The 18,525-nt window shown below is 41.0% G+C and overlaps 1 protein-coding gene across 2 annotated transcripts in view; it reads right to left on the reverse strand.

Moving 5' to 3' along the window:
• arhgap9 (Rho GTPase activating protein 9) overlaps positions 1-18,525 on the reverse strand; it is a 69,658-nt gene that overhangs the window by 24,553 nt on the left and 26,580 nt on the right. For both annotated transcript variants that reach the window (XM_049577293.1, XM_049577285.1), the window contains exons 6-10: positions 14,428-14,679; positions 12,903-12,992; positions 5,048-5,113; positions 1,664-1,810; positions 1,388-1,486 (exon numbers count right to left, since the gene is read on the reverse strand). In XM_049577293.1, coding sequence (XP_049433250.1) covers positions 1,388-1,486; positions 1,664-1,810; positions 5,048-5,113; positions 12,903-12,992; positions 14,428-14,679 — 654 coding nt within the window. The remainder of the gene's footprint in view (positions 1-1,387; positions 1,487-1,663; positions 1,811-5,047; positions 5,114-12,902; positions 12,993-14,427; positions 14,680-18,525) is intronic.

Raw genomic sequence — 18,525 nt, forward strand, 5'->3', positions numbered from 1 at the left:
CAAACCGTCCGAAGTCTTACTGTATTTTCATTTCTTCACATGATTTCTGAATAATTATTATTTTGTCAGAACAGTTTTTTATAATATCTGTGTTTATTTGTATATGAAACAGAACCGGTCAGAAAATGTTTTAAAGAAACTGTCCATGGTGTTTTTCTTTGGGAAAGTCAAGTTCAACAGGGTTGGCAGAAAGCCAGAGCTTTATGGTCGCTGCCTTGTTTGTTTGCTGGTGTGTGGTGGGTTGACAGCTTTAGTGCCAAGTTCATTAAAATGGCTGTTTGTATAACTGTTTTTTACTCAGGAGTTCAAAACATTTTTAAGTCTTACAGTAAGTTTAAAGCTGAATTGCAGTACTTTTACATACAAATGAATGCTCATAACATTAAACCATTGCTGAATGAGTTCACACAATGCTGACTGACCTATCACCACCATGGAGAGCTTTTTGTTTTTTGCAGTATACCAGAGTTGCAGTGTTGCAGTGGTGTCTGTGGCAACTTTCCTGTGCTAGTGCACAGAAGTAATGACTTTTATGTCAATCAGCCAGAGCTAAACGGGGGCAGGAAGGGGTGAGAGTCCAAGAAAAGTTTCTGGAGTGGATGCTCCAGATAAAAAAGTCAAAAAAAGACTTAAAGAGAGTGTGTGAGAGTTAGTAAATGGATGTTTTACTGTTGTTTAATGCTGTCCCCAATCAATCAATTAATATGTTTGCCGTTTTCTGTGGAGGCATGTGAGAAAGGCAAAGATTACCTCACAAATTTAAGGTAACACGGCACAACTGATTTATATACTAACTGTCATTTTATGGGTGAAGTATTCCCAGATTCTAAAAAGTATTGCTCGCCCAAAGCTGTCTATCTACAGGGTTTCCCACACGTTCATTTATTTGTGGCGGCCTGCCAGTATTAAACATCTGCCGCCACATTCTATTTTTGAGCTGTTTCTGAACCCTTCATTAGGGGTGTTGTTGGAATATATATACCGTGCACTGCAACAGTGTGGAGCTCCGTCAGGTGCAGTGAAAGTGAAATTCAGCTGTTCATTGTGCTGGGTCTAAAAGGTTTCCTCTGCAGCAGCTGCTCCTCTCATCCATCGAGCTGATCTGATGGGCTCTGAATGGATCAACTGATCAATGAATAACTCCACTACTCAAAACTCAACAAAATGCTGCTGAGGAAAAAATAACTCATGAGTTCTGCTTGAGCTGCGTTCAGGGACACCCAAAAACTTCAGAATTTAGAGAGGGGACACAGACTGATACACACAGACACACAAGCAGGAAAAACAGATTCTAATTCTGTGGGAAACACTTATCTATATACAGTATATGATATTAAATCATCATAAAATATCACACTCAGAACAGGTACTTTTATTTAAAACTCACCGGTGTGCAGCCATCGCTGTCTGGAGAGCTCTCAGGAGACGGAGGCTCCACGACAATATTGGTCACATTACAGGAGTAATCTCTGCGCTGCTGGACAAGCTGAAAGACAGGAAGTGAGAACTATGAGCGGTGTTCATTTGTCTGCATGTGTGTGTGCATGTGTCCAGTGTGTGCAAAGTCTGCATTCTGTGTGTGTGTGTGTGTGTGTCTGTGAATACACACAGTTTACGACCTTCTGTGTGTGTGTGTGTGTGTGTGTGCTCTGGAGGTGAGTACCTTGCCGTTCTCAGGCAGGATCATAGACTGGGAGTGGCTGAGCGGCTGCTTGGCGTCATGCAGGGCAGCAGAGTTATGGCACTGGGCATCGGCATTGCTGAACGACATCGTGCTCAGGGTGTCAGAGGAGGCGGCACGCTGCATGCTCTTCACAGGGGTTAAAGGTCAGGGTCAAACATTTGGGTCGGTGGTGAACAAGGGAAAGGGCAATCAACTCATGAATAAACGTCTGTGGATTCTGTGAAAGCTGATAAGTGTTTGTTTTCTTATGTATAACTACTGAGACTATAGAAGAACCTTTTTCTTTATGTTACAGTATATTTAGTGTACGTTTAAGTATTTAGCTGATGCTCTTGCCGAGAGCAAACTTGAATGAGTGCAACAGTACAATCAGCATATATTAAAATCACAAACAAGCAACAGTGAGGTCAGGGCCTTAAAGAAAAATAAAACATGCAGTTTATCTCCTTATTTCTTTATTTATTAATGTTGGTGACACATTCACTATCACCTTACCTTACCTTACACTTACAGTTCATGCAAAAAAGAAAGTGAAGACAGGTCACATAATCAAGGAAGACAATTCAATTCTCCAAACTTTTTGTTTTGATTCTTAATCTGTGCAATGAAGAAGCACCATACACACTGTGTGTTCACCTTAACAGTAGTATACTAGTGATATGCAGACTGCAGATTGTGTTCAAACCTGCCACCACCACCAGCCCTCGTCCTGTTCTGTTGCTTTTTCATTCATAAGCAAACTAATCTTCGCGGCAGTGGTGTAGTCGTAGTTGATGAGGTGGGTGTACTGCTAGGTAGATACAGTAGGTAGGTTACTGATGAGGAAGTAGGCATACTCACCTATATATTACAATGGCTTTTTAGCTGATAGATGGGTATACTGTAACTGGATAGAAAAAGAAGTGGGTATACCCAGTATACCTGAGTATACCCTCCACTACACCACTGCTTTACGGTGGAAACACAGAAAACAAAGGGCTGATGGAAACTTTTAGTTCATTGAAAAGTAGTTCCTGGGAACTTTTGGTGGAAACAGGGCTTTAGTCAATAGTGTAAGAGCTGGCACTACAAGCATCCGTTGTTACAATTTTTCATACCATTTCATAACTAAGATGAGGACCTTTGCTCACTAGTGGGATTTTTCCTCATTGGTTTATTTTGTGACAGTGGATGTGTTTGCTTTGTTTGTCTGACTGATGGACAGCAGAGTCGATAAAAGCTCCAAAATAATTAGTTTAGATTAGAAAGCGCCACTGTCAGGAGCAGGCACTGGATGTTGGCTTGCAGATCGTTCTTACATTGTCATCATGTCACCTCACACGTCCTCAGCATCAGTGCTCCAATAGCAGGTCTTTGATCTTTACATCTTCACACAGTGGTAGCCATTATGAAACCTTCTGCCATGTCAGATCAATTCTGAATAAAGCAGTAATACCTAAACCCATTCCTCTTTGTGGCAGAACAGCAATGCAGCAGCAGTTCTGCATCATAAATTCATTTACATGTATGAACTGCAAATAAGAGGTGAAGCACTCTGGCACTCTAACAAACAATATTGACCATAATCATGAGAACAGATCTTGAGCACTTCACACTAGAGTTCAACGATGAACTGATACTAAACTATTCACCAATAATAGAGTAGGAGCCATGAATTAATTTAGAAAGAAATGGACTTTGTAAGATTAATACGTTTTGGGTTGGTTTATATTTTTGTATTGTTACATGTTTTTCTTTAGTGTTTTGGGATGTTATTATTATTTTTCAGGTCAGGTCATGTCACATGGACATGGGCGGTGGCACACATAATCTATTCACACACTCCTGTGTGGTTTTTTGGTTGGAGGGAGGGGGTGAGTATGCTGTGATCATTTTGATTATCATAGATTTGTGCACGTTATGATAACTTGATTCTTTTTCATTAAAATATTTACTTAACGTATTTTTGGATCTCAGCGAATCTTTTGCTGGCGTGTCAGAAAAATTAACCAGGCCTCAGCCTCACAGAGACTTTCAGTTTGTTTCCAGCAGTCGCTACAAATAGATTAATCAATTTGAGTAATTTAAAAGAAAAGTCAAAAGTCTCAATGTGAATATTTTGTGGTATTTTCTTGATTCTTTATGACCGCAAACTGAATATGTTCGGCTTGTGGACAAAACAACACATTTGAGGACGCCATCTTGGACTCTGCGAAACACCGATTAACATTTTTCACCCTTTTCTAACATTTTACAGACCAAACAACAAACAGGTTAATCAAGGAAGTAATCAGCAGATTAGTTGACAATGAAAATAGTCGTTACTTGCAGCCCTTTTTCACACACTGGTGGATGCAGCTTCCTTGCAAAGTTTAAATTGTTACCGCTTCACTTCACAGGAAGAGCTGAGAGGCAAAGTGTCAGAGACACAACTATGCATGTACGTGCATCTTAACTCAACATGCAAAATATCTATGCTTACAATCCCATGCACGTACACATACAAGTGTGCATGATCACATCACAAAGTCCCACAGCTTCAACTTTTCATGCAGCAGTAGCCATAATTAAGTACCTTTCCCAATCCCTGTAACCCAGTTTCAACAATCAGACTAAATATCCCTCCTAATGTTTGCCATCTTTTCATGCAAGGAGGATTAGCACTAAGAGCCAAATCTGCTCCTTTGCTAAGAGGAGGCCTTTAAAGGGGCTTTAAACCAAGCGCACCCACACCCCACTGTGATGCAACATGTTGCAGTAAGAACTGCTTGGGTAACAGCCTTTTCTTTTTACACCATGAGTTGCTATTTCACCACCTTAATATGCATAAATGCTGATCTCTGAGAATCTAAAGAGCATAGCTGGCATTACTTTAATGTATTCTACAGTAATACAGTGGAGATGCAGTTTTTGCAAATCTAACGACTCGAGTTCATTGATTTTCATGAGGAAAATACCCTCCATCAAAAGCCCTTTAAGCGCTCATGAAACACTTAGGATTACCCTCCAAGTCAGGCAAGAATAACAAGGAAAGAATTGTCAGCTTTTAAAAAAAGAATAGGAAGTCTAAGTAATCTGTAGCTTTGTCTGTGCAGACATACAGTTAATGATTGTGGCGGCAGATGTGCCAACATTACATGTAGCAGAATTTCTTCTTATGTAATGATGAAGTCAAGGTGGCAGACAACGCCGCCAGAGTCGTATGGCGTCATGTTTTGTTATCCAAATGCATCCTATTTGTGTAGGGAGAGTATGTAAAACTTGTAAAGGGAGCTTATCTTTTACTTTTGTCTTTGACGGATGTTATTTAAAAGGTGAAAGTCAACATGAGATGCATTAGCCCTCTGGCGATGAAAGAGTGCGGCAGGTAGAGAAGAGTTTTACCTGTTTCATCTGCCAGCCACTGTCATTATTCCTCTGGTGGCTCCCAAAGACAAAATCAGGTGACAGCTAGAGAGAGTAAGACAGACAAGGAGACGGGAAGACAGGAAACACATGGTCAGTTACTATTTATATTTCATCTTAATCAAAAGCACAAGTCTACTACTTTTTCCACATGAATGACCTGCAAAAAAAACCCTAATAATCAAAAATGTTTCACAAGAAACATTTGACAGAATTTGACCCAAAATGGCAGCAATTTTGGGTAACTTTCACACCTACATGTGAAAACAGGATGCTGTCAAGTTAAGATAAGTCAAGAAGTGAGGGCTAACGCTCACACCAACAGTGAAACTACTCCTCTGCCCTGCGTACATCCTGCCAGCTAAAAATGATCCTTGAGTCGCCACCACAGCACGGAGAAACACACACACTCTCACATTGTGCCTGTATTCAACTGAAGTTAATGAGCAGCAGTTGCTACCGTTATTTAGTAAGATTGAAACATGCTGTGCATAGGACTTATTTGACTCAGGCGTGCAGACTCTTAGTTTTTGAAGTGGATCCCACACGTCCACATAAACACAGTCATGAGGTTGAGAGAATGACAGATTCAGTGGCAACACCACTGACGATTAAAAAGCCAAGTGAGGGAACTATGTTAGTACAACCACCACATGAAACATATTCAGCTTCATTTAACAAGCAGCATTTTACATGTGCTGCCTGAAATTTAACACCAATAACTACATGAAAACATGGAGGTAAATAATATTAAATAATATATATATAATAATAATTGAAGATGAACTTACAGCAAAGGTGCTCATTATCACTGATCACCCAGGTACACAATCCAGAACAATTGTTTGTTTTTCTCTGAGAGTTTTTCTTCCTGTCGAGTTTGAGTTCTCAGCTGCCTGTCGTTTCATGTCATGACACCGAGTGTCAAAGTGTTAAAACCATTCTTCTGTCCCTCCTGCCTCAGCCTGCATCTACTTCCCCATTCTAGAGGGAAGCTGCCTTTATCAGCCGGTACAATCAGACTCAGCCAAAAAAAAATCATACCAGGTCTTTGCTAACATTAACCTCTCTCTGTCAGCTTTTGTTTGTAGGCAGAGACAATGGGGATGCTTTACTTCAGTAAAACTACCACACCGTTAAAACAGGTCTTTACAAGTTAAGTTTTAGCCTTTATGATTTTATTTAAGTGCAGAAGTATTGGGCACAAAATTAACAAAAATAAAATGAATCACAATGAATGACAGCACCTTTTATGCTTTTAGATTGTTATAGTACTGGATTCTTATCACTAGTGCCTGGTATGTGGAAATATTGTGGAGCACTTCAGTTAAGTAGACAAAACAGAAATTAGACTTTGGTGAAAAAAATAAAAATGAAATTAAAAACCCACATATTTGTATCTAGAAGGAAAATAAATACACACAAATAGGATACATCTTAAGCATATTTACTGTCACACTAACTAATAAACTACCAGCTGCAACTCCATAAGACATGCCTCCTACCAACATGAGTCAGTGTTAATATTCTAATGGCGCCTGCTGCTGTTTTGAGTGTGTGGGAACTAGCGAGAAAGAGAGCAGAAGAGTAAAAATAGATGGCTAAGACTAATGGTTATTGGTGGACAACTCCAGCTTCTGCAATTTCAAACTGTACAAACTTGATCAATCTGACACAGAGACAAAGCCGACACATCAACAAGTCCAGAATCACTTAAATTGTATGAAGAGGAATTGTGACAATAGTTCTATTATACAGTATAAATAATTCTACATAAAAGGACACATATGGAGCATGATTGTTGGTGTTGATGAAGAGGAGCTCATCTGAGAGGGCTGTAGGTGTGCATCAATCACAAAAAGTTGGAGACCACTGGTTTATAACAATGGCTCCGAAATTCTCAATCTGCCAAGTATAAAGTGAGTAAGTTGCTCAAGGATTAACTTGGTTTAGAAATGTATCATCTAACTGTTTCAGCTCTACTGTCAAATATGTTGAGAATTAAAAAGTACAAAATGGCCCTCTGAAAGGAACAGTTCACCCCCAAATCAGAAACACATATTTTCCCTCTTACCTGCAGTACTATTTATCAATCTACACTGAACAAAAATATAAACGCAACACTTTTGTTTTTGCTCCCATTTTTCATGAGCTGAACTCAAAGAGCTAAAACATATTCTATACACACAAAAGACCATTTCCCTCAAATATTGTTCACAAATCTGTCTAAATCTGTGTTAGTGAGCACTTCTCCTTTGCTGAGATAATCCATCCCACCTCACAGGTGTGGCATATCAAGATGCTGATTAGACAGCATGATTATTGCACAGGTGTGCCTTAGGCTGGCCACAATAAAAGGCCACTCTAAAATGTTCAGTTTTATCACACAGCACAATGCCACACATGTCGCAAGTTTTGAGGGAGCGTGCAATTGGCATGCTGACTGCAGGAATGTCCACCAAAGCTGTTGTCCGTGAATTGAATGTTCATTTCTCTACCATAAGCCGTCTCCAAAGGCGTTTCAGACAATTTGGCAGTACATCCAACCGGCCTCACAACCGCAGACCACGTGTAACCACACCAGCCCAGGACCTCCACATCCAGCATGTTCACCTCCAAGATCGTCTGAGACCAGCCACCCGGACAGCTGCTGCAACAATCAGTTTGCATAACCAAAGAATTTCTGCACAAAGTGTCAGAAACCATCTCAGGGAAGCTCATCTGCATGCTCGTCGTCCTCATCAGGGTCTCGACATGACTGCAGTTCGTTGTCGTAACCAACTTGAGTGGGCAAATGCTCACATTTGATGGTGTCTGGTACGTTGGAGAGGTGGTCTCTTCACGGATGAATCCCAGTTTTCACTGTTCAGGGCAGATGGCAGACAGCATGTGAGGCGTCGTGTGGGGGGGCGGTTTGCTGATGTCAACGCTGTGGATCGAGTGGCCCATGGTGGCGGTGGGGTTATGGTATGGGCAGGCGTATGTTATGGACAACGAACACAGGTGCATTTTATTGATGGGATGAGATACCGTGACGAGATCCTGAGGCCCATTGTTTTGCCATTCATCCACGACCATCACCTCATATTGCAGCATGATAATGCACGGCCCCATGTTGCAAAGATCTGTACACAATTCCTGGAAGCTGAAAACATCCCAGTTCTTGCATGGCCAGCATACTCACCGGACATGTCACCCATTGAGCATGTTTGGGATGCTCTGGATCGGTGTACACGACAGCGTGTTCCAGTTCCTGCCAATATCCAGCAACACAGCCATTGAAGAGGAGTGGACCAACATTCCACAGGCCACAATCAACAACAATGTGTTGCACTGCGTGAGGCAAATGGTGGTCACACCAGATACTGACTGGTTTTCTGACCCCTCCAATAAAGCAAAACTGCACATTTCAGAGTGGCCTTTTATTGTGGCCAGCCTAAGGCACACCTGTGCAATAATCATGCTGTCTAATCAGCATCTTGATATGCCACACCTGTGAGGTGGGATGGATTATCTCGGCAAAGGAGAAGTGCTCACTAACACAGATTTAGACAGATTTGTGAACAATATTTGTGAGAAATGGTCTTTTGTGTGTATAGAAAATGTTTTAGATCCCATCTGAAAATGGGAGCAAAAACAAAAGTGTTACGTTTATATTTTTGTTCAGTGTAGATTGTTTTGATGTGAGTTGGCTGAGTGTTGGAGATATTGGCCGAAGAGATGTCTGCCTTCTCTTGAATATTACAGAATTAGATGGCACTCAGCTTGCAGAGTTTAAAGTGCCAAAAATACAAAATACTGTTCCCTTCCAGCACAGCTACACTGACAGATAACTGAGCCTCCTACCTGCCTATTAAAGAGCGATCCATCTGAGTGGAGTCCTGCAGGGATCAGCTGTGAAGTCTGGTGGCCGATGGCAGCTTGCTTCGTTGCCGTTCAGCGGCTGACAAGCAGAGGTAACTGCTAACAGCCACTGCTGCAACTAACAAACTCCACAAATTCATTCAACACTTCCACCATCCACAGTCAGACACACGTGGCTGACACATGGCGAAATATCCTGGCGCCAACTATTTACTGAAGTTTCATGCTTACAATGTCCAGTAGTCCACTACTAAAATTTCTGTCATGTCTCATCTCTCAACAAAATTATAACTGGCTTTGTTGAGGTTGGCAGGCGTAGTTTAGACGAAAGAAAATAGTTCCTACATGAAACTGCTCACCACAAGGTCTGTGGACTATCTTGGGTAATTGGGTCATGATTCAAATGATTTTTTTTGGCCCTTTAAGCCTCACAAGCCCAGTGCCATCTAGTTCCATTATATATTACATAGGCAGCCATCTCTACAGCTGATACGTCCAACATAAAGTAACTCACACCAAAACAATCTAGACTGATAAACTGCATCAAAAGTAAGTAAAAATATGTATTTTTAATTATGGGGGAACTCTCCATTTATATGTAATAGAATATAGTATGAAGTAAAATGGGAAAACAGATAGAGGTGATGCACAAGAACCTGAAATCTGCACAGTTAAAGCACAGTAGCTGAGCTCATAAAAGGACAAGAAGGAGTCAACATGGTAAGGGTTGAAACAATTTTTAAAAATACAAATCTAGACTACAGAGCGCTGTGTGCCAACAAGTGGGTCACTTGGGTTTGAACACCTGGGTCATTAACTTGTGTGGCATGCCGTATGCATTATATATCGATTGTGGAGTTCCTGTTTAATACATGTACCACGGAATATAAAGTGACACATATAGGTCAACAGAAAGCATCTCAAACAGACTTGATGGGGGAATCACTGCTTTGATCATGCGCATATTTTTTTTGATGAGCAACATTAAATTTGAAACACTGACGCAACACTGAGGCAACGCAACCTTGAGATGCAAAATGCTTATCTCTGACAATCTAGATCATGCAGCTCGCGTTGCTTTACTACGTAGATGTCGTCATTGATTCAGGTGAATTTCAGTCACCAATCCCAAAACCCTGAAACAACAGATGTACTTCCTCACTCCGGAGCTTAGAAACACCCTCCTGTAAAATCAAGTTTACTAAATAAGGATGAAACAGTGGAAGTTTGACGACAACAGCATCTGTGAGGTCAGAGAGGGGTTTAACGCTGATGAGAAGTTTCACTGAGTGGTTTAAATTTAGCAATGTTTTGTAATGTTTTGGATTTAAAAGAGTCCTCTGTCTCCCTCCATGTGGCTCTAATGGCTTCTGCTCATCTGCATCAGATCAAGAGGCATTACCTCGTTATTCCCTTCAGGGATTAGCCCAACAAAAACACCATCTGAGAGGAAGTGTGTGTGTCAGAGGGTAGTTAGTAAATAAATAGTAAGTCGGTCAGTAAGCGATGTGGCAACTAGAAAGATGTAATCCCCTTTTTAATTTGGACCCGCTCAGCATTTCTCCCCGCTTTAATCTGGACAACAGTTCAGGCCTGGACACCCTGTGCATTCTGGGTAATAGATAGACACTGACAAAGATTCATTTGTATGACAGTGGGCAGGAAGTGTGTGTTTAGCTGTTTGCATCGTTGCCTCTTGCAGCAGCTGGAGTCAGATTAAAAAAATAACTTAATTCACTGGGCCGACTGTTGGCAACTTTTAAGGTGAAACGTTAACTTGTAATGTTACTCAGCTGACGACATGAATCCATCAACACACTATAAATTTTACTGTGACATTAATATATAGTAATTTCGACCAGTTTATGTGAACGGCATATATTCTAATCCTCACTCGGAGTAAAAAAAAAAAGCGTTGCGGAGTATCATACCTGTGGGCTCCGGCAACACTAAACCCCTGAGCTTGCCTGAGAAGGACTAAATGCATAAACCTGCTATTTTTAAATATCCTGTGGGATATATGTGTATATGAGACTCTCACTGCAGCCTGTTTTATTTTGTTCTGAAAATGTCAGCGTGCAACCCCGTTTCATGGACGATAAATGGGGTGCAGACTTCCCTCTGTGTCACCGGTAATGAGGAAATACAGTAGGTGCTTGACAGAGTGGCGAATGACGACAACTGCGGCCACATTTAAGAGTGTGTGGAAATGCTAGGGTCTAGTGTACACTATATTTCAAATACTTTCACCACTTTACCCTGCTGTCAGTTGGCGATTTCCCAAGTGAAACTGGAGCTATTTTCTATGCTCTCTTCAAAGCCACCAGACTCTTTTGACAAAAACTGTAATTTCACCTCACAGAACACCGGAGCTGCTGGACCACCGCTGCCTTGGACGGTTAGTTTTTTGTGTTATTGTGAGACTTTGGTGTTTTACAGGGTGAGTTCAGATTCACCAAAGTCACATAACGAGACAGCTAAAACTTGCAACTACTCGCAATGCAATGCTGGTCTGAATCATTCTGAAAACCTGACAGTGATCGTCTCTATAGCGATGACTCTCCGTACTTCCATTCTGATTTACAGCTTTTCAGGCTTATTTTGTACTTTAATATAATTTGTAGCTTCTTAATATATAAAATAAAAAAAGTGATATTGAGATACTTGCCACAGCTGCATTTTTCTGATGAAACAGTGAAAACAGAAACAAAATGACCTGAGCCACATTTGGACCCTAGTCATGATAAACACACCACAATAATTTAAATTACCAGTGCCAATTAATCAGTAAATAAGTACGAGTGTGTGACGTGCACATACAGCGAGCAGCAGCAGCAGCCCACCGTTCCACACCGACACACCATGAGGACCAAAGACTGACAAACATGTCAACAGCTGCAGGGATGTAAATGGCTACACTCAGCCTCTTGTCCTGCAGCAATTGAACACACTGTTTACGGACAGTTTGTAACTGACTTGGCCAGCAGACTTCGCTACAAGGCGATTCTGGCAACAGTAAGCCAGCAATTCCCATGTGCTGGGAGGTAAAATATTGTCTTTGTCAAAGGTGTCTGGTGGCTTTGAAGAGAGAATAGATAACGGCTTCAGTTCCCTGACAGAAAGGGCTGTGAAAATATTCCTCATATAACATAAGCTTAAACTGATATTGAATTTTTTTAGGGGGCACTTTTTTGCGTTGCGCTGCTGCCTCCCTCCACAGCAGCACATAGCTTATCTTCCATGGTAGCACTCCTGCCTGCTTCTCCAATTTTGAGCGTGCAGACCAACATCTACTGTATAGTGCCTATGGAGAAGTACCTCACTGAACCACGTATCAAAAAATCTGAACTTTCCCTTTAAGAATATAAAAGCTTGACAGTGTTAAAGTGGCAAATGAAAGATGGTTAAAAGAAAAACTAAACCAACCACTAACAACTGACTTGGCACACACTGTCATAAACACATTCCTCACCACCTTTTTCAGTACGAACTTCCTTGTGACAAGGATCATAAAAAAAATGGTTAAATACAATGCAGGTGGATTTTAAATATATATCACTATATAATGAACAAATTGATATATAATAAAAAGTTTAAATATGCCATATTTGTTAAATATGATGATATGATATTATAAATACATGTGATATTCAGTGGTGATATTCTTCCTAAATGTGCGGCACTTTGAAAACAACACAGGTGATTTGAAGTTAAAGGTAAATGCTTTTGTTGGGTGTGTACTTGTTGCTCTCTGCGGTTAGATACAGGTGAGGGTGGAGAAAACAACAAAAGCAGCAGAGCAAGAGACTCCCTAATGAGGTCATGTGTCCTCATTATTTACATGCAATATATCCCGTGATTTTAGTTATTAATGTAGATAATGTCATTCAGAATCTAGTCATTAAATCACACAAAATGTCATCAGGGAGGCTGAATTTTCACCACGTCTTCAGCTGTAAAGTAGTCTTACCTTGTGCATTGTTCCATTGCCAGTTTCAGGAAGTGGCAGCGACAGATGGCTGGTTTCTCTGGGTAACGTCTGTGGTTGTACTGGATCGGCCTGTCAGAGAAACAGAAAAAAAAAATACCACAGATTGTGAAACAGGAAAGGTCTTAGATATATTATTAGCTACCAACTACATCCTCAAACATATTAGAGTAGGAATCTGATATCCCACACCCCTTTGACTCTTTTGGTGCCTTAAAATGGAACTTGCAAGCTCATGGTTGTGACATGGGAGGTCAAGTACATGACATGCTTGGTGGTTTAAGTGGTCAAGTTGTGAGAACAAGGCTGGTAAGACACGGCAACATGGATGCTACCATTTTGCTTCTTTGATCAACAGAAAGAGTTTGAAATTGTGACCAGTACTTTGCACTTATTTGCTTTCTTGTGGACAGCTACATGAAAAGATCAATATCACCCTCATATCTGTCCACTAAACATACAGGTACTTTGCGCAGCCAGTTAGCTTAGTTATCAATAAGACTGGAAAGAGGGAGAAATGACCAGCCCTGCTCTCTCTAAAGGTAACAGAATCCACCTACCACCACCTCGGAGCACTGTTTTTAGGGCGGCTATGGAGCCAAGTATTTCTTGGCTGACAGCCGTAACTTCCTGAACTCTCTGCTGGTTGCCTGGCAACTGCTCAGAGCCATAACCCCCCCATAAAACAGTGAATTGTTGTTTTTACAGTTTGGTTTTGTATGGCTTTAACAAATGAAATATAACACGGTAATAAGTGAACTTTAGAGGTGTTGATAAGCGGATTTTGTTAGCTTGGGCAGAGCTAGGCCAGCTGTTTCCCCTGTTTCCTGTCTGTATGCTAAGCTAAGCTAAGCTAAGCTAACCATCTCCTGGCTGCAGCCATAAAGCCTATTAAACATACAGATATGAGTGGCAGGATCAATCTTCTCATCTAACTTTCAAAAATAAAGTAAATGAGCAACCTATCTCCAAAAATGTCAGAGTATTTCTTTAAAGCACGTCTATCCTTGGCCAGTCAGAATGTAATATTTAGCAGCTCTCCAAGTGCTGAGTTCAATGTGACCCTATGCCAAAGTGAGAATATATAGTCACTTCCACTCAAACTCATATATGAGTCTCCCGGCATGCTCCAGGCTTCAGCTTCCAGCTGTGGAAACCTGTCCTGTGATCACTGTGCGAGCAGCCCTGTCTGCATCACCTCATGTCTGAGCAAAGAGAAAATATGCGAGCCAGGGTGCTCTCCTTTAGGTCTTATGAAGTTCTTTGGCTGAAAGGTCCCTTTTAGTGCTGATACAGTCAAACTGTGTGAGCATATAAATGAGCAGACTCTTTTATTCTACACCCTGACCTTTTTCTATCCTCTCCTTTGAGAGACGAAGCTTTCATCCAGCTCTGAAAATGCCCACCTTTTCAAATTTAAAGCAATTTCAGTAAAAGACAAAAAAAAACATGGATTCAGGAGGAGTAACAAACAGTGAATGAACTTTGGCTGTGTTGGGTGCTTCACCTTGTTGGGGGTGCGTCCACGTGACCGGCGAGGCGGTTTCCAGGACCTCTCCTTGGTGATGCTGTTGACATAGAAGTATCTCCCCGTTGTCAGGTCCGTGTACTGCTCCCACATGTCCATGACCTGAAGAGGCTGCTGACCTGGGGCAGGGCAGGGCGGCTCCGGCTGCGACAGGCGTTTCCCTGGCTGCATTTCAGTGTAAAGAGGAGAGTCCTGCCAGGACAGCTGGGACAGATAGGACTCTGTTGGGACCTTTTAGGCAGACAGAGGGAAAAGAGAAAGGAGAGTGAGAGGTGGACGTGGAAGAAAAGGAAATGAAACTTGAATACCAAAGAAAAAAATCATAGCTTCAATACAGACATTATGACTCAAAACAAATTGTCAGGAATTGAACTTAAGTTCAGTAATGCTATGACAGTATACAGCTGGAGGTGTTCTGTATTTTAAGTCATTGTATTATCAAGAAATGAGAAGCTCAAAACCAACAATTCATTTTTCCTACTAACACACTAAGTCTGTGTGGCCAAAGCCTGATAAAGCTTATTCCTCTGTGCCACAGAGCTCCACTGTTTGTCCACATCATTGACAAGTTTCCTCATTACAATGAACACTGTGTGTCTTTCTTTTTTTTTAGCATTTTGCCTTTAATGGACATGACAGCCAAGTGTAAAAGGGGGAGACAGAGAGAGGGGATAACATACAGCAAAGGGCCACAGGCTTGACTCGAACCCAGGCCGCTGCGGCAACAGCCTTGTACATGGGGCGCCTGCTCTATCCACTAAGTCACTGACGCACCTGTGTGTCTTTCAATACTCAGCTGCAAGCTTATTTGTCCCTTCTGAAGACGTAAATCTTTAAAACAGGACACAAGTATAAAGTTTTATTTTTAATAATGTCTAAATAATTTCCCCAAAAAGCTGGGCGCTGGCCCCTCAGTTAACTGAGATTCTTTACGTTAAGCAGTTTTCTGTTTTTTTGTCAGTCAACATGCAGTGTACTTCTGGGGACATTTCAGTCCCCAGATTTGACTGCAGAGTGAGCGCTCCACGCTTTCATGCTGCTGTCCAGTATAGGCAGCTGCAGACCCAGACCAAGGATGGGTGTGAGTAAGATGGAGGCAGCTGCCCAGAGGAGGAGAGGCTTTACCTGGTCAGACCCTGAGCTAACATTATCTTCTGCTCTCTTCTTAGAAGCTCACAGCAACTTAATACGACACAGTCTCTGGCTTTTGTTTGATATCGTGTCACCAAAAAATGTTCTTGCACACGTCCGATCCGTTGTTAGTGTAGTTACAGTAGCATGCATTAGCTCAGATGGCTAATTTGGCTTGTTTATTATATGACATGAATGTCACTAACACCCTGACAAATCCCGTTCAAACTTTTAAAGTCTGTATGGAAAAAAAAAAACGTGGAGCCTATCCCAGCTGACATTGGGTGAGAGGCAGGGTACACCCTGGACAGGTCACCAGACTATCACAGGGCTGACACATAGAGACAGATATCCATTCACACTCACGGCCAATTTAGAGTCACCAATTAACCTGCATGTCTTTGGACTGTGGGAGGAAGCCGGAGTACCCGGAATACACGGGGTATTATTGACTCAAAATAAAGCTGCGTTCATTGTAATGAAGGAACATGTCACCCAGTGCAACCTGCTACTCTGTTTCCTTAAAGTTCCTGGACAAAAATGAAGCTTTATGGCACAGAAGAATGCGTCAGATGTCACTCTGGCTACACAGATGATACTGTTAGTTTTGGTCTTTTTATAGGAGTTGCTGACAATAAGAACAAGACTGAATATCACCACCATTATCTTTAAATTACCTTGAGTAACTCTATGCATATTTGTTGTTCTGTTTGTGCATCAGTATGCAAATCACTGCATGGCTCTGTGTATATATTTCTGTAATTCACCAGTGTTTTTCTTTATCCAAATCAAGTCTTAATGATACTACAGTAGGTAATTTAAGATACTAGATAGATTTTAAGATACTATATATAGTCCAAATAAGATTGACTTGACTTTATTATGTGAACAAAAATGTGTGTGTTTTCACAACAGGGGCACATAACAAGTGCAACAAGTCGCAGACAGCAGTGAATGAAAAATTAAAACATGTCACTGTGTAGAAGAGACAGAAACAACAAATAAATAAATAAATCCCGCCGCTTCTTACTATGGCATAACCCGTCGGACTCTGGATTAGGACAGAGCTTATAGAAACGCACGTGCTCGCCCGGATAGGGAGGACTAACTCAACAGCTACAAGAGTAGACATCTACAAATCCTATGAAACTAATCTAAAGGACATGAGTGGAGGATCATCTTCCCACCAATTATAGCTGAGACATAACTCACTGACTGATTGACTGATCCCTGTTACATAACATGAAGTTGTTTCAGATCATGACAGAGGGAACATGGTGTGTATGAATGCATGTGTGTGTTAAGTGTGTGCATGTGAATTCACTCCAGGGGGCAGCACTGAGTCTTGAGTTCACCGAAGACTTCCTGTCTCAACTGTTTATCCCTATCACCTCAGTGGTTAGACAAAACCAAGTTACTCAACAGGGTTGAATGGGTTCAAAGATGATTTAAAATATGCTGTTATACCATATTTTAAAAATTTTATACTTTAGTAAAAGCAAAGGATGTGTTTCAAAAGAAAAAAAAATCAAACTTGTACAATACCAGCCACGATTTGCTGCCAAAAAATGCACTGTATGGTAAATATTAAAGCAAAGAAATTCTTTTGTATTTGTTCTGCAAACTTCCTCAATTCAAATAAACAAATTGTGTTTAAAAGAAAGACTTTTAAGATCATTCAGAGAGATCTGCACAGTGTAAAGACACAAGTTATGATTTTGTTTTTCTTTGCCTGGTGTCAGCAGCCTTTTTATTTCCTTATATTTGTTCTCCAGAATATTTGACACCTTCATATTTTTCAGAATTGGCTCATATTCAAACACTTCCTCTTCTACCTCTTCTTCTTTTTCAGCTGTGGCATTCTCACCTTCATCGGAGCTGTGGTCAAGTGCTTATTCACAGTTGGCTGCATGCTCATGGTGACTGTACCACAAAATGTCATGAGCGAGATACATAAGCTTCATTTATAGAGCAGATACACACTGCTGTGTCGATATACTGTAAATGTACTGTTCTGTTTCACTATGTTTAGTCTAATAACTCACTGGTATGAGTGGGAAAAATGTGTGAAATGTGATGGAGGAGAAATTATTGCAATCACGTCTCTCTCTTTCTATCTCTCTATCTGTCTCTCTGTCATACACTATATGGCCAAAAGTACGTGGACACCCCAGTCCACATGATGGTATGGATTAGGCCCCTTTGTCTCAGTTAAGGGAAACCTTGATGTTGCAGCAAACTATGATACTCTAGACAGTAGTGTACTTCCTTCTTTGTGGCAACAGTTTAGAGTAAGTCATTTCCTGTTTCAGCGTGACATCGCCCCTGTGCACAAGGCGAGGTTCATAAAGACGTCTGGTGTGGAGAAAACTCGACTGACCCGCAATAAGCCTACGCTTCAACACCATGCATCATCTTCAGGAGGCAGGCTTTATTTCTCAACATCCGTGTCTGACTTCATTACTGCCTTTGTGTGTGGAGGCTAAACTAAAATCTAGTCCTTTGTTGTTCATGCATACTGTCATCTTAAAAAAATACACCTCAGTTTTCTGGGGATAAACTAGTATATAACTAGCGTTTTTTGTCACGGGTATGTGACACATCAAGTGAGCAATTAAAATTGGTGAATCATGTGTAAATTTTGTGATGGCAGTTCTTGAACATTTTTGTTAATTTTACTTAAATTTTTACTCTTCTTTTGTCTTAATTTTGGACTGATATTGAAAGTTATCGTCTCATTGATACTGTGTAATTTTAAATTGATGTATTTTTAGTGTTGCGTGTGTGGACCCCAGGAAGACTAGCGACCACTTTGTGGAAGCTAAGGGGGATCCAGATAACGAATAAAGATAAATGGGAGCAAATCTCTGCAGCAGGTTCTGGAAGCTGGAAAATTGCGATAGAACATGTAATACTACCCTACTTATGTCACACAAGTTAATTAAT

Source organism: Epinephelus fuscoguttatus, linkage group LG1 (assembly GCF_011397635.1).
Source record: "Epinephelus fuscoguttatus linkage group LG1, E.fuscoguttatus.final_Chr_v1".
NCBI classification, from domain to species: domain Eukaryota; kingdom Metazoa; phylum Chordata; class Actinopteri; order Perciformes; family Serranidae; genus Epinephelus; species Epinephelus fuscoguttatus.